Raw genomic sequence first — 14,903 nt, forward strand, 5'->3', positions numbered from 1 at the left:
CAAAAGGTCGGCAGTTCGAATCCACCAGCCGCTCCTTGGAAACCCTATGGGGCAGTTCTGCTCTGTTCTCTAGGGTTGCTATGAGTCAGAATTGACTTGACAGCAGTAGGTTTAATTTTTTTGGTTTTGACCCAGATGCATGGCTGAATTACATGACCAAAAGCCATCTTGTCTCAGTTGATCAGAGCTTCTATGGAATTTTATTTGTTATACTCTTTCTGAATTTGTTAGCCACTTTCTGAATTAAGGGAGTGAGGACCTTTTCTCCAAGACGAACATGGGGTTGCTCTTGACTTATAAACTGAAAGAATATTAGAAAGGTTAAGACTTAGGCTTACCGTTGGGTTTAAATCGCAGGGAACTTGAGCAAGGATGTGGGATTCTCTGGAGCAGATATTGTAAAGTTCATGATTTTAGGTAGCATGTGTATCTGTTTGTAACTCTGATAGTAGCAAAAGTTGAGAGGAGCTGAGACTTGTTGTGGCCCCTCCCTGTAAGAACAGAGTCCTCCAGGACCTGCCTGCTTTCTCTCAACTGTTGCCCCCCACCTCCCCCATCCCCGCCGAGGGATTCCTGAGGCTCGCTTAACCTACCTATACAGTGGTTTTTAAGCTGCTGTTCTGGCCACTGCATTCAAATTCCAATGTATACTTCATACTGTAAAAATTTATATTATTTTTTTTGTATATTGCTGTATCTACTTTAACTTCCAGGAATAAAAATTATATAGGAACTGTCTGAGAGCGTGGCACCTGTGTCTGTGGCTGGTGGTGGTGGCCTTCAGTGGAGCCACACGAGCAGGTGGTTGTCTGAGTTGGTGAGCCTGTCCTCCCTGGAGTTGATGCTGGCCCAGCTCTGGGCACTGCGCCCCTCCCCCATCTTATGTTAGCCATCAGCCTCCAGGTAAGGCGAACCTGAGGAAGAGAGGGGTTATACTCCACAGACAGAAAGGTGTCAGAGCCAAGGCCTCCCTGCACCCTCCTCCTGCTGTGGCCTCTGCAAACTGCTGTGTCCTGTTTGGGGTCAGATAAGCTATTCCCACCCCATCTCCCAGAAACCCCCCCACCCCCACAGTTGGCTCCATTATCACTTTCTCTTCAGTTCACTCAGTGGGGACAACATGTAAACACTTCACTGGCTGGTGTGCGGGGCCCCTGGCAGCCGGTGGTGATAATTCAGGGAGACACTCACCACACACCAACATCAGAGCCCACTGCTTGCTCCCCACCCCCTGCACTCGTGAGTACCATGGAGATGAGCGAGCGGGTGCAGGAGATAGGAGCCTTCCCCTGCAGAGATGGAGCAGGAGATTAGTGGTTGGCGGCCGCCTGCTTTCTCTCCCACCCGCCCCCGCCAGCCTGCTTGGGGCCCTGCATCTTTGGGCAGGCTGCAAGCTCCCGCCCCTCTTCCCCTGGCTTTGAGCTCCAAAGAAACCTCAACAGGTACTTGCTCCCCCACCCCCTCCCAAGGGAGCACATGCTGCCGAGTCGGAGGCCCCAGCCCCAGGCTCTGGACTGGCTGCAGCTTGGCGACCAGCAGGCCTGAGCCTGGAGAGCTGGGCCTCTGTCCACCCCCAGCCTCCTCCACCGTTTGCAGTCAGTCTTAAGGGGGATGGTGCCACCTGCTGGTCTCTGGGAAGAGGTGAAGGGCCGGTGGGACTGTTGGCTGCAGCCCCTGGCCCTGAGCGGGATGAAATCTTGGTACTGGCCCTCAGCTGCCAAATTCAAAATCCTTCACAGCTATGGCTGATAAGGAGAGGCCTGGACCACAGTCTTCCCTCCCTGCATGCTCCCCACACTAGTTTCTGCCCCCCTTTTCCAAGAACTCGAGTCTCCTGCTTTCTTGGGAGTATACCCCCACAACCTAGTTCTTTAGGAGCCCTGGTGGTGCAGTGGTTAAGAGCGGCAGTGAGCTACAGCTGCTAACCAAAAGGTCGGCAGTTTGAATCCACCAGCCGTTCCTTGGAAACCCTACAGGGCAGTTCTGCTCTGTCCTGTAGGGTCGCTATGAGTCAGAATCAACTCGACGGCAATGGGTTTTTTTTTTTTTTTAACCTAGTTCTTTAGCCTTCCAAGAGGCACTGACAGTATTCAGGGGTGGCCAGCACCCTTAAACCACAGAAAAGGGGGCAGAGTTGTTGCTTCAGGCTAAAGTTATACCAGCCACATAGGCGGAAAGAACAAAATGACTCCAGTCCAGGGGTCCCCAACAGCCCAGGAGACCACCACCAGCTCGCCAGCCCAGGAACCATACCATCAAATTTATGACAAAAAATATTTTATTCAAAAATACTGTTATACTTTACACAAATGTATGGTTTATGTACAAAGTATAAAATCACTCTTCTAGTTAGTCCCACCTTCCTCTAGAGATCAGCGATGTTTAAACCTGGGACTGCCATTCTGCAGCACTCAGCTACCCCTGGTTGTCATAGTGCCACCGAGGGAGGCGTATGTGTGGTTGGGAGCAAGGCCGTCTCAGACTATGGTCAGTTATGCAAGGGTGATGAGGCCTATTCCAGATTCCACCTCCCCACAGAGTCAGATCAGCTTTTATGCTGCTCTCCAGATTCCACGGGCACACACAAAATGGCTGATTGGCTGCTTGGGTCTTGCTGCAGCAATTTTTCCCCAGGAGAGGGGTCAACTCTGCAAGTCCCAGGCCCTGTTCACCCACCATGTCCTAGACCAGCCCTTTCCCCTCTCCCACCTCTCCTGTAAGCCAGGTTGCAAAAAGGGAGGCAAGGATATAAGGCTGGGTGGATAGAGACATCGGGCAAGTGGGCAGTAGCATCACAGATTCAAGACCCAAGCCCCCAGCTTGAGGCCAAGAAACCACATACTCGGTGCAGCTGACAACCATGACTCAAACCAACTCTACTGTGTTAAGGCGGTCCCTGGGTGGTACTAACGGTTACTGCAGTCAGCTGTTAACCAAAAGGTTAGAGGTTCGAGTTCACCCAGAGTCACCTCGGAGCAAAGACCTGGCAACCTACTGCCGAAAAATCAGCCATTGAAAACCCTATGGAGCACAGTTCTACTCTGATACACATAGGGTCACCAAGAGTCAGAATTGACCTGGCAACTAGTTTTTGCTGTGTTAAGGGCATGACTATGGCTTAGACAATCAATCGCGGGAAGAGGACATCATGTTTGACAAAGTAGAGGGCCAGTGAGGGCATGGAGACCCTCAGTGAGATGGACTGGCACGACAGCCGCAATGAAGCCGTTGAACATGCTGGCGACACGAGGAGGACACAGGACCAGGCAGTGTTTTGTTCTGTTGTGCGTAAGGTCATCACGAGTCATGAGCTGACTCAAAGGCAGCTAACATGGCTTTGACAAACTCTTGGAGAGTTTGCAAAAAAGTCTGGAGTCCACATTCATTAGATAAAGCATAAAATATTACCCCAAAATAAACCTCAGCCTCTCTCCTGAGGGAAAGGATCAATAGACCAACACATATGCATGAGAACAGATGTGCGTATGTATATGCATGTACATACATTGGGAGACTACACACCTGTATATACACGTTGGGAGGGTGCATGTATGTATATGCATGTAAACATTGGGAGTGTGCACACGTGTATGTGCACGCACACACACACACACATATTGGGACGGCAAAGCTTCTTCCTCATGAATAACACTTTAGCTTAAAGACATTACCAGTCTCCCTTCCCCTTCTTGGATAATTTCATCCAAACAGCTGCTGAGCAGATAAAGGACATGGGAGGAATTGGTTTGCCTGCATTGAGTACCTGCAATGACGGAAGCTCAGTCTCTTCTACAACAGAGACAGACCCAGCGGGCTCTTGAATGCTTTGATCCAAAAGAAAAAGGCTGCTGCAGCTGCAGCCACAAACGCACAGCTGTGAAGGAGAGGCAGGCACACCTCATGCACAAACATGCACACGCATGGGTATACATGCTGCCTGCAAAGGCATTGGTATGCGTAGAAATGCTAAAATCACAATATGAACCCTTCACGGTGACTACTGTTTCCAAAGAGAAGTGTGGGATGCAGATATTCATGACAGCGAGCCTCTGGCAGAGGTGAAGAAGCCGTCTGGGGGAGGAAGGGGTGGGCCCAGACTGTCCATTGGGCGACGTAAGAGTTCCTCCACGTGCCTCGCGACATCCATGGTCTCGTCTAGGTCGATCTCTCCATCCTGGTCCAGGACAGGGTCAGAGCTGGCAAAGAGAGAGGGGCTGTTAGAGGGAGCTGGCATGTCTCCCAGCCCCAAGCCCTCTCCCCACTCAACCCAGAGTCTGGTGGGAACAGAACCGTTTTGGCTGGACTGCCCCCCTAGGCTGGGTGACAGTCACTGGCTCACTGGGAGACACCCCAGTTCTAGTCTCATCTCTTGCTGCTGCATTGAGTGACCTTAGGGAATTCCTTTCCCTCTCCTTGTCCTCATCTGTAAAAAGAGGTGGTTGGGCCAGTGAGCTCTGGCCACCTTGCGGCTATGCAGTTAAATCATAGGCCCCATTCAGTGAGAGGCCCCGTGGCACCAATGGTTACGCACTCAACTGCTAGCCGAAAGGCTGGCAGTTCGAACCCACCCAGGGGTGCCTCAGAAGACAGGCCTGGCGATCCGCTGCTGAAAAATCAGCCATTGAAAACCCTATGGAGCAGTTCTACTCTGCACACTTGGGGTCACCATGAGTCAGAATCGATTCAACGGCAATTTACAACATTCAGTGAGCACTTACAATGGCTAAGCCTTTCAACCACATTCCTCTACTCTTCACAGCCGCCTGTGAGATAGGTATTTACCCCATTTTACAGAGGAGGAAACTGAGCTCAACCATGTTAGGAAACTTGGTCAGAGCTGCCCGGCTGGTAGGTTGTGAAGTCAGGATTGGAATCCCAGTCTATGACTCCCAGGCCTGAGGTCATCCCACTGCAGCTTGCTGCCTCCCAGACCAATCTCCACCCAGCCCAGTCCACTCACTCCACCCAGAGGAGACTTAACTCTCTACCCTGGGAACTCCAGAGAGAGGAGCAACTGGTATCCCATGCCTACCCTACTCCTAATAACAACCAAACCAGTTGCCATCAAGTCAACTCTGACTCATGGCATCCCCATGTGTGTCAGAGTAGAACTGTGCTCCACAGGGTTTTCAATGGCTGATTTTTCAGAAGATCATCAGGCCTTTCAGTTAGCAGCTGAATGAGTTAACTTTTTGCAACATCCCCATTAATAGCTAGTATATGTCAAGCCTTTAGACACTCACTCTTGCTAAGTGCTTTTCCTGCACTGTCTCATTTAACCCTCACCCCAACCCCATGAGCAAGGTCTTCTTGCCTCCATTGTACAGATGAGGAAATTGAACATCATCAGAGAGGTTCAATAATTTTTCCAGGGTCACACAGGTAGTCAGTATCAGAGCCAGGACTTGGGTCCTGCTATTATCTAGCTTCAAAAGCAATGCTCCATGCTTTTGCTGGCTGAATCTCACCCGCCCTGCACCTGGGCACATGAAGCACTCAGGCCTAGGTGAGCTCCAGGTTCCTTTGCCCACCGGCTGTCTGGGGTCCAGTCTGAGGCCAAGTCCCCGGTTCCTCCCCTGTAGACCCGCACGAGAACACCACCTACTTCTGTGGGTACATGTTATAGGGAGCCTGGGCGCACACGGCTGGGGACGGGGCCTGCTCCATGTACGTGGCGCTGCCCCCAACAGAGTCCACAGACGCATTCACAAACCTGCGGAAGGAAGCCGAGCAGCCTCAGTAGCTGGGGGAACCTGGGTAGGAGCTGGCGTGGGGAGGGTGTAGGACAAAGTGCCCCACTCGGCCCTGGGTAATGGCCACATCACAACTGAGCCCAGTTCCCTCCCCAAGGCTGAGATGGGGGCGTGGGTGGGAGGGGCAGCGGGACAACCGTGTCCATGTCAGGTGAGGAGAGCCAGGGGAGGAGAAAGAGGCAGAGGAGACCAGACCCAGACCCTGGACACTTACTCAGGGACCACTTGCTTGATCTGTGGCTTCACGTATCCGTCAACGGCTTTAGCTGCCAAGGGGAGAGCTGTAATGAGGACCAGTCTCTGGGAGCTTCCACGTGGGGTGGAAGCCACTCCCTACCCCACAAGCAGTCTTCAGTCCATCCGTCCCCCCACCCAACACACCCACCGCCTGGGGCCTCTGCAGGAATGAGATTTCCCAAGGATCCCAATCAACACCTGCTGATGGACCCAGCCTGAGGATCACTAAGACCCTTGGCTTCACCCCCAACCTTTCCTGGCCATTTGCTTCCTCTCTCCCTGCCCCCACCCGTGCCAAGGCAACAAAATCAACGACAGAAGCAAATTCAACCAATGGATGGGGGACAGGTCGAAGAGATAAAACCTGACAATTTTGCTTCCTACACTCAACTTGGGGGAAGGTCTGAGGGTGGAGAGTGGTGAAAGCAGCTGATTAAAATGGGAGTAGCACTTTCCCTGTGGGTCTGAAGGATCTCAGCTCCTCCCCCCAGTGCCACAGCCCCTTCCTCCAGGGCGCAGGAGCGAGAATCCACTCTCCGCTTTGCAGAGAAGAAAGGAGGGCTGCAGGTGTCTCCTTCCCTCTCCTCAGCTGTGAGCCCTGAAAGCCTCTCCACTTGCATTCCGCCCTCCCACAGAGCAAAACCACAGGGTAAATAGCCCCTCTGCTGTGTGGTCTGGGGAGGGGCTGGGGGCAGACTGGGGGCCTTGGGCAGCAGGGCCCTGGGGGCAAGGCATACCTAGCACGGGAGTGTAGTACTTGGAGAAGACCTCATCCTTGGGGCGGTCAGGGAACACGTAGATGAGATAGTTTAGGTCCCCCAGGCGGTCGGCCAGGGACCGGATGGAAAAATCCCGTGTAGTGAACGGCTTCAGGTTCCACAGGTTGCGGTCAGCTGTGGAAAAGACAACCTCATTCCCACAGCCCATGGCCATCAGGAGGAGGACCAGCGATGTGGGGTTTTAAGGCAGGCTTGCAAGGAAGCCTAGGTTTCTGCAGGTCACTAGCCTGTACTGCCACCCCAGCCCTTGCGGTCCTCAGAATAGGGCAGAAAGCAGCCGCAGGAACATTCTGCGGGGTTCGTAGATACCAGCAAGGCTGGGTCATGGCTCAAAAGGGAGAGTGTGAAACTGTTGATGGACCCACACAGCAGTTCTAGGGGCTGTGGGGTCCGCGGTTTTAGGTTCTCCAAAGTGGAAACAGAGAGAAAGAGAATGCATTTCTGAGCAACGCTCCTCCCACACGCTGAGCTCAGGTCCCGCCATCCCAGCTGTTGCCTTCTAAGGGCACAGGACTCCTGCGGGGGGGGGGGGGGGCAAGCAAATGGAAGACGGGACTACTGGGGCCTGAGTGTGGGTAAAGCAGGGACACTCACGAGAGTCAAACTTCCAGGCAATCGTGATGCCCCCGATTTCCGAGTCGCTAAAGCGCAACAAGAAGGTCCCATCGGGCTTGTGGATGAGCAGGTCATGGGCCTGTTGCTTATTCACAAACCCTAGGATAGCCCTGGGTGCACAGAGCATACAGGGTCATTGCTGGGCCCATAGCCACTGTCCCCTGCAGCCGTGGCCAGCCTCCCAGCCCCCGTGCCCCCATGTCTCACCCGTCATTCCAATGAGGCTTATGATGCTTCTTCAGCACCTCCATTACCCCGTCGAACCACTGCCAGAAGGTGTAGTTCCAGCCCGGCAAGTTCTCCTGACAGCCCCCCAGGAGACCCCAAGTCAGGTGGTCCAGAAGCCAGCCTGTGTCCTCTTGTCCCCACTCCTGCCTGCCCCCAATTCTTCACCCCTACTTGCCCCCACATTCCAGCAGATCGTCCATGAACTGACAACCCCCAGCCCATATGTCAGTGAACCAGAGAGTAAACTCTCCTCCTGCTTCTAAGGCACAGGGGCCCAAGACAATCCCATGCAGGGAGGGAAGCATCCTTATTGTTAGTTGCCGTTGAGTTGAATTCTCGTGGCAGCCCATGTTGGCAGAGTAGAACTGCTCCACAGGGTTTTCAAGGCTGTGACCTTTCAGAAGTAGATTCGCCAGGCCTTTCTTCCAAGGTGCCTCTGGGTGGGTTTGAACCACCAACCATAACCATTTGTACCACCCAAGGACTCCACTGCAGAAGGTGGGGGACTGTGCTAGGTGCAAAGAATCATCAAGGTTGGACGGGACCTCCAAAGTCATTTGTGCCCAACCCCACCATTTCATGGATGGGGCAACTGAGGCATAGGGAAGGAGACGGACATGGCAAATTAGTTAACAGATCTAGGGCTAGAGCCCAGGGATCCTGACTCCCAGCCGCGTGTTCCTTCCTCCTTCCTCCCTTGGCTCTCCCACTGAGCACGCATCCTCAAGACCCCTGCCTGCATTCCTCGGGGTATGAGCCTGTCTCTCCTGGTTGTAGGAGAGGCTTGTTGGGGGTGGAGGTAAGGCGCTGGCCCTCGGCAGTACTCTGTCTGTGAGGTGGGGAAGGTAGCAGGACACTGGTGGTCCCAAGCAGGCAGCTGGCAGCTGTGGTCCTCACCCTGTTGAACTGGGACCAGGACACAGACATGTTGCTATAGTCCTCCAGGTGGTTGCTGCTGCTGTTGAACAGTTTCTGCGCCAGGAACACAAGGTTCTCCTTGGTCAGGCCCCGGTTGCTCTGCACTTCTGCCTTGAACTTCATGTTGAGTGCTTCACACAGCTGCGGCCAGAGCACTTTGTCCGGCACAGCAAATGGCACCCTGCCCTGAGAGGAAAAAGAAAGGGGGAAAAGGCAGATTGAGAGAATTGGAAACAGTTCTCTCTCTCACACACACCCACAGATACCAAGACACAGAGGGACAGAAAAAGCACCAGCAAAGGAGATACAGACACAAGGCAACAGAAATGCAGGGGATGGGGGCAAGAGGGGTGACATACAGGGATAGAGACCCAGACCAGGGGACTGAGGACAGAGATCAGGAACCACAAACCAAAGGAAGATCAGAGAACAGGGACCATACACCAAGCTCACAGACCTAAGAGATCCCAATCCAGAAAACCTGGAGCCCAGGCAGATACCCTAGGATGTCCCTGAGGGCAGGGGCACCCACTATCAGCTGCCCTTCCCACCTCACCTCAGCTCTGGACTGGTCCTGGGGTGGTGAAGGATCACTCAGCAGGGGACTAAAGGGTGGGGGCTGACCCTGAGGAGAAGCCTGGGAGGCTAAGGCAGGGGTCCCGTGGGGACTCACCGGCTCAGCAAAGGCGTTGTCCCACAACACAGTGGCAGTGGCATTGTGATCCTGACTTCCATGAACAATGACAACCACGGGAAGGGACAGGGTCTGTGGGAGTCCAAGAAATGAGAGTGGAGGGGGTGTGGCCACCATCTTGCCCTCCGCTTGGGACAAGACTGAACTCTCATGCCTCACCCACCATCCCACCTACAAGCCTCCTGCCAAGAAATAACACAAAACCAACAAAAAAATACAACATATTTCTCATTGGCCCATTGCCTAAGTTTTGTGAGCTAGTGCAAGTTTTAACCTAGCAACCAGGTACCAATAACCAGCTGCCATCAAGTTGACTCAAACTCATGGCAACCCCATATGTGTCAGAGTAGAACTGTGCTCCACAGGGTTTTCAATGGCTGACTTTTCAGAAGTAAATCAACAGGCCTTTCTTCTGAGGTGCCTCTGGGTGGACTCCAACTTCCAACCTTTTGGTTAGCAGCCAAACACACTGTCTGCGCCACCCAGGGACCCCCAGCAGCCAGGAACCAGCAGTTAAAGTAGGTTCTCTGCTGGCATCATGGAAAACTGGTCTGAGACCCATATAAGGATTCAGAACTCTCCAGCTCTCTGTGTTTCCCAATCCAGCCATGTGGCCTCAGGCAGACCCCTTCACTTGTTCGGGCCACTGAGAAGCTTCCAGCAAAGAGGAGGGCAGGGGCCTCACCTTCACCTGGAACACAAGCTCATTGCTGCCAACGCTAAACTGAGACTCAAACAGCACCGTGAATTTCTCCTCTGTCACGGACTCTGCGCCCCGCCGGTCCGCACGCTTGATCCTCTTTAGCGACTGTAGGGTGAGAGGTCAGAGGGGACAGGGAGATGGTGGCTGGGTATGAGGATGCAGCTCCAAGGGGACCTTCCCTCCTGGGCCCGGGGCCTGCCCTTACCATGTTCCTGAAGTGGGCGCTGAGGGTGCCTGTGGCTTGGTGGTATTCCATCACACAGCAGTTGTTCAAGATCTCCCCACTGCACTCGCTGCAAAGAAGAGGGGTGCCCCAGCTCACACGGACCCGGGGTAGGAGGTAGGAGCATGGTCCTGCCTGGAACTTGGTCTGGGGTCTTCACTCCAGAAAGCCCTGCCAGCAGCCCCTGCCCCCGTTCTCCAGGAGTGCGCCTAGGTGCTAATGGGCTTACGGACTTCTCCACCAACCTGCGAGTGCCCAAAGGCTTTCAGGAGTGAGGTCTTGGCCTCATCATTAGGTTAGAAATTCCTTGGGCCTTGAGATGAACGTGGAGGACTTCAGGGGGTCCCAGGAGTTTTTAGGGTACTTAAAATAAAAACCATGACCATGGCCTACAAGGTCCTTTGTGATCTAGCCCCTGCCCACCTCCCTGGCCTCACTGGGTATTTCTCCCCTAACTCAGGACACACAAGCCACGCCAGCCTTGTCTGTTTGTTGAACGTGCCGAGCTTGGTTCCTACCTCAGGACTGTGGCACATGCTTTTCCTGTCACCCTGAACACTCTTTCCTTCCCCTCATCCAGTTCTCAGCTCAAATATCTCCTCAGAATGGCCTTCCTCGACTACCTGGGTTGCTCAGTCCCCAACCCTGCACACACCCAGATGCTATGACATTACCCTGTTTTCATTTTCTTTCCAGAATCTATCACTTTTGAAACCATCTTATTTTTTAAATGTACTGTTGTCAGTGTCCCCAGGTAAAATACAAGAAGTTCTAAGAGAGAGGACCACCACCTGTCTGCCAGTTTGTTGTACTGTGGTGGTTTGTATGTTGCTGTGATGCTGGAAGCCATGCCACTGGTATTTCAAACACCAGCAGGGTCACCCATGGTGGACAGGTTTCAGCAGAGCTTCCAGACTAAGACAGACTAGGAAGAAAGGCCTGGTACTCTACTTTCAAAAATCAGCTAATGAAAACCATATGGACCACAACAGAATATTATCCGATGATAATTCTCCCTAGTTTGGCTTTACGGACTCAAACATACCAAAGATCATGAAGACGGTACAGAACTGGGCAACTAACAACTAGAAGAGATTGAGAATCTCACTTGCTGCCTTCATTATTCTATTCCCAGATCACATGGCAGGCACTCAGTATTAACATTTCTAAATTGGATGATGAAGGATGGGGACTAAGTCTCCCACTTTACTTATTCATTCATTCATTCACTGCACACTTCATGGGCGGCCTGCTCTGAGCCCAATGTCTGGGTTCTCTATCCACACATGCCTTTCTAGAAGCTCCTCCATGGCACATGCCAGTCTCTGCTTAAAAAGTCTTCCATCCCCACCCCTTTCAGTAGCAGCCTGAGAATAAACTGTCATTTCTTCACCACCACCACCATCTACTTCCAGGCTGCCCTAGACATCTCCCTTGTCACACAGCCACACCTATAACCACTTGTCCAAGGTCTGCTGCCTTCCCTGCTAGCCAATAAGTTGGGCAAGGACAGACTAAGTTCTGTCCGGATCCAGCTGTATCCCCAAAGCTTAGTACAGGCACTACACAGCGGAGCTATACTTGTGGACATACTATGAGCCAGGCAAAGGCACTAGAACACCGTGGCAGAGCAATATGTGTTGAGCTACTATGTGCCAGCCTCAGAGCAGGAGGAGCATAGTGTATAGCAGGACAGGGAGACTGAACGACGGAGACAACCGGGCATGTCCGGAATTCCAGGATAAAAGGCTGCAGGAGGGAGCCATGTTGTCCCCATCACACAGGCCCCCAGCTGTAGAACACAATCAAGGCACCTAGACCTCAGCTTGGGGAGGGGCAGGCAAGGGAGGGAGCAGCACAATTACTTGCGGGTGTTCTCGCTTTTGAGCAGAGACTTGGCCTGCTGCTCGCTGATGATGGTCGCCTTCACCTGAGGGGGGTTCATGTGCACGTTCAGCTTCCCGCCCACCAGCAGGCGCACCGTGGCTGCAAACTTGGTCTGGGTCTTCAGGACCTGAGGGGGCTGCTTCTCAATGATGAATGTACTGCAGGGGACACAAGGCACCACACAGATGACGAGAGGCTGGCTCAGGGGAAAGGGCTCTAGGGCCCGCTGCCTGGGTGGTGGCCTTGCACAGGGCCCAGCAGGTGAAGGACAAGCATGGGGCACAGCCTCTGATCCCAGGGAGGCTACAGGGAGTCGGGAGGATGGCAGGAGGGGAGGGACTAAAATGAACTTCTCAGCAGCTGGCATGACTGCAAGGGGGCAAGGGCAGCCCATGTAGTGTCCCCAACAGAAATTGGGCAAGGGCAGCGCTAAGCAGCCATAGCAACCGGAGACAGAGGAGGACAGTGGTGAGAGGCAGAGAGAGACAAGGATTCACGTGAGAGCTCCTGTCTGGGAAAGCACCCGCGGCCGGCTCAGGCCAACCACTGTGGGGACTGTCCTGCCCCTCTGGCCATGGTCAAAGGGCAGCAGTCACCTGGTCACCAGGGCTGATATGATGTCTGTGATGGTGGCATTGACCTCAGCCAGCATCTTCTCCACGGGGCCCGGGATGGGTAGCTGCTGGCACAGGTGCTCAGCTCTGCGGATCTGCTGCCGGTTCTGCCAGATGATCTCAGCCAGCTTCTCACACCTGTGCAGGAGCCCCAAGGCCCCCGGGAAAGACAGTGACTTCACACCCCACCCCACCAGCCCAGGAGAACCCCCAAGACACAGCCCCAGCCCCACCCAGCAGGGCCTCACCCAGCACCTACCCCTTGGCACAGAGCACAGCTGCCTTCAGAATACAGAGAAATACACAGCAGGAGGAACCCTGGTTTGTCCAACCAGCCCCAGGGTCACTCTGTACCCTCCCAGCCCTGCCCCGTTCCCCAACAGAATGACCCCCTGGTGGAGGTGCCCAGGGTGGGCACAAAACTGTCCCAGGAACCAGACCCACTGGTGAAATAACAGCTGTTACAACACAGGGCAGCCAGCTGTACATCTGCTCAGGGGCAGATGAGCCCGGGACCAGCGCCCTGAGCCCTGCCCCCTGCTCCCCTGCCACAGTACCAGGACTGCAGCACGTCCAGGCTGCCCTCGGGGGGCCCTCCATTCCCAGCCAGCTGCTGTCGCCGCTTCCACTGGATCAGCTCGTCGTCCAGGATGATGGTCTGCTGCTTCCGCAGCAGCTGCAGGGTCTTCTGGTGCTTCTCGGCCAGCTCCTGGGGGCAGAGGGGAGAGCAGGCCCTCTGGATTCCCGAGAACAACCCTGCAGGGCCTTACTGAGAAGTACAGGGGCCTGACCAGCCCCTCACAGGTCTGCCCTCTCCTGGACCTGCTCTGCCTCACTCACCCACGGGAACCTGGCTGCCCGCTCTCCTGGGTCCTGCTCTCCTCCTGGCTCTGTCCAGGCCTCTGGTCCCCAGAGAGCTCAGGGTGGGACCCCTGCTGCTGGGGGGAGGATGCAGGGCCCCACTCACCACGCGGTACTGCTGTAGCGTCTGGGCCTCGCACTGCAGCCAGGTCTCCAGTGACACCTGCTTCTGCTGGAGGGCCGTCTCCCGGCTCAGCCGCTCCTGGGGGTTCAGCTGGGCCAGCTGGGCAAACTGAGCTAGAGGAGGAGACAGGACACCCACAGCCATGTCCTCCCAGCTTCCAGCAGGAAGCCCAGGGCAGCCTCACTCCCCTCAGGCAAGACGCTCAAGGGGACAGACACCCCATCAATGGCAAGTCGGGGTTTCCAAATACGAATGGGCTCTCTCAGAAGGCTCCTGCCTCTGAGCTTCCCCTCTGGGGAATGGGGGGATAGATGTTCAGGAGTGTAGCTAAAGATTCCTGTGACATGGTTCTCAGAGTCCCTGGTCCTCCTCTCCTGACCTCCCCACAGGGATGGCTGCCTCGCCTCCCTCACATGGGGTCTGGCTTCGAGCCAGACTGCTTGAGTGCCCTCGCTGTTTACCAGCTGGAAGAACTTGGGCAAATCACTTTACTTTCCCAGGCCTCAGTTTCCCCACCTGTAAAAGGGGAGAATAATAGCACCTGCCTCAGGGGTTGCTGTGAGGACTGGACAAGCAATGACATGGAAAATGCTCAAGGAACTGCCTGGCACACAGTTAGCACTACCTAAGTGCCAAGCACACAGTAAGCGCTACCTAAGAGTTAGTCCTGGCTGGCTAATGGGCTACAGGTCGGGGCTTAGTGGGTGACAGACGAGTGCACTGCTCAGCCCTGTCCCTCACACCCAGATCCTCATCGGGGAAGAGAGTTTCTCTAGGTGTGGAAGGCATCTAACATGCTTGAACAGGTGAGCACAGCTGACCTGCCACAGGGAGCCTGGCCCACCAACCGAGAGAGAGAGCGTCCAGGGCCCACTGGGGACACGCAACCAGCAAGATTCTCTCAGGAAAGTGTGGTGGAGGGAGACAGCTTCTCTCCACACTTGCCGTTGTCAATCACATCAACGGCAGGGTATGGATTAAGTAAGCGCTTATTACCTTTTCCAAAAAACCTAGCATGAAACACTTAAGACATACGGAAGGGAGAAACACTAATACAAGGAACACCTGTGCATCAATAACGCAGCTTAAGAAATCAAACATTTCCACAGTTAAAGCCATCCGTACACCATCCCCTGCTTGTGAACCCATCCCTTCCTCCCAAAGATAACACTTTCCTAAATGCTGGGATTACTCTTCCCTTCCAACAACCTTTTTGAAAATGTCAGCATGTTTACTCAGGCTGCGTCAAGAAGGTGCGCGATCCGCA

The 14,903-nt window shown here is 54.1% G+C and overlaps 1 protein-coding gene across 3 annotated transcripts in view; it reads right to left on the minus strand.

Moving 5' to 3' along the window:
* Positions 1-2,075: 2,075 nt before the first annotated feature.
* The window catches only part of LOC101343407 (signal transducer and activator of transcription 5A), a 22,704-nt gene continuing 9,876 nt past the window's right edge, over positions 2,076-14,903 (minus strand). The window contains exons 6-19 of one of the 3 annotated variants that reach the window (XM_004390302.2): positions 13,619-13,749; positions 13,209-13,360; positions 12,634-12,789; positions 12,016-12,195; positions 10,133-10,220; positions 9,910-10,032; positions 9,204-9,296; positions 8,510-8,716; positions 7,592-7,686; positions 7,364-7,494; positions 6,728-6,883; positions 5,968-6,019; positions 5,606-5,713; positions 2,076-4,196 (exon numbers count right to left, since the gene is read on the minus strand). In XM_004390302.2, the coding sequence (XP_004390359.1) occupies positions 4,034-4,196; positions 5,606-5,713; positions 5,968-6,019; positions 6,728-6,883; positions 7,364-7,494; positions 7,592-7,686; positions 8,510-8,716; positions 9,204-9,296; positions 9,910-10,032; positions 10,133-10,220; positions 12,016-12,195; positions 12,634-12,789; positions 13,209-13,360; positions 13,619-13,749 (1,835 nt within the window). In that variant the 3' untranslated portion in view covers positions 2,076-4,033. Of the gene's footprint in view, positions 4,197-4,309; positions 4,424-5,605; positions 5,714-5,967; positions 6,035-6,727; positions 6,884-7,363; positions 7,495-7,591; positions 7,687-8,509; positions 8,717-9,203; positions 9,297-9,909; positions 10,033-10,132; positions 10,221-12,015; positions 12,196-12,633; positions 12,790-13,208; positions 13,361-13,618; positions 13,750-14,903 lie in introns of those variants that run through there. The other 2 variants (XM_004390301.2, XM_023725229.1) reach the window with 2 other exon arrangements.

This window comes from Trichechus manatus, unplaced genomic scaffold (genome assembly GCF_000243295.1).
Source record: "Trichechus manatus latirostris isolate Lorelei unplaced genomic scaffold, TriManLat1.0 scaffold00294, whole genome shotgun sequence".
Classification (NCBI taxonomy): domain Eukaryota; kingdom Metazoa; phylum Chordata; class Mammalia; order Sirenia; family Trichechidae; genus Trichechus; species Trichechus manatus.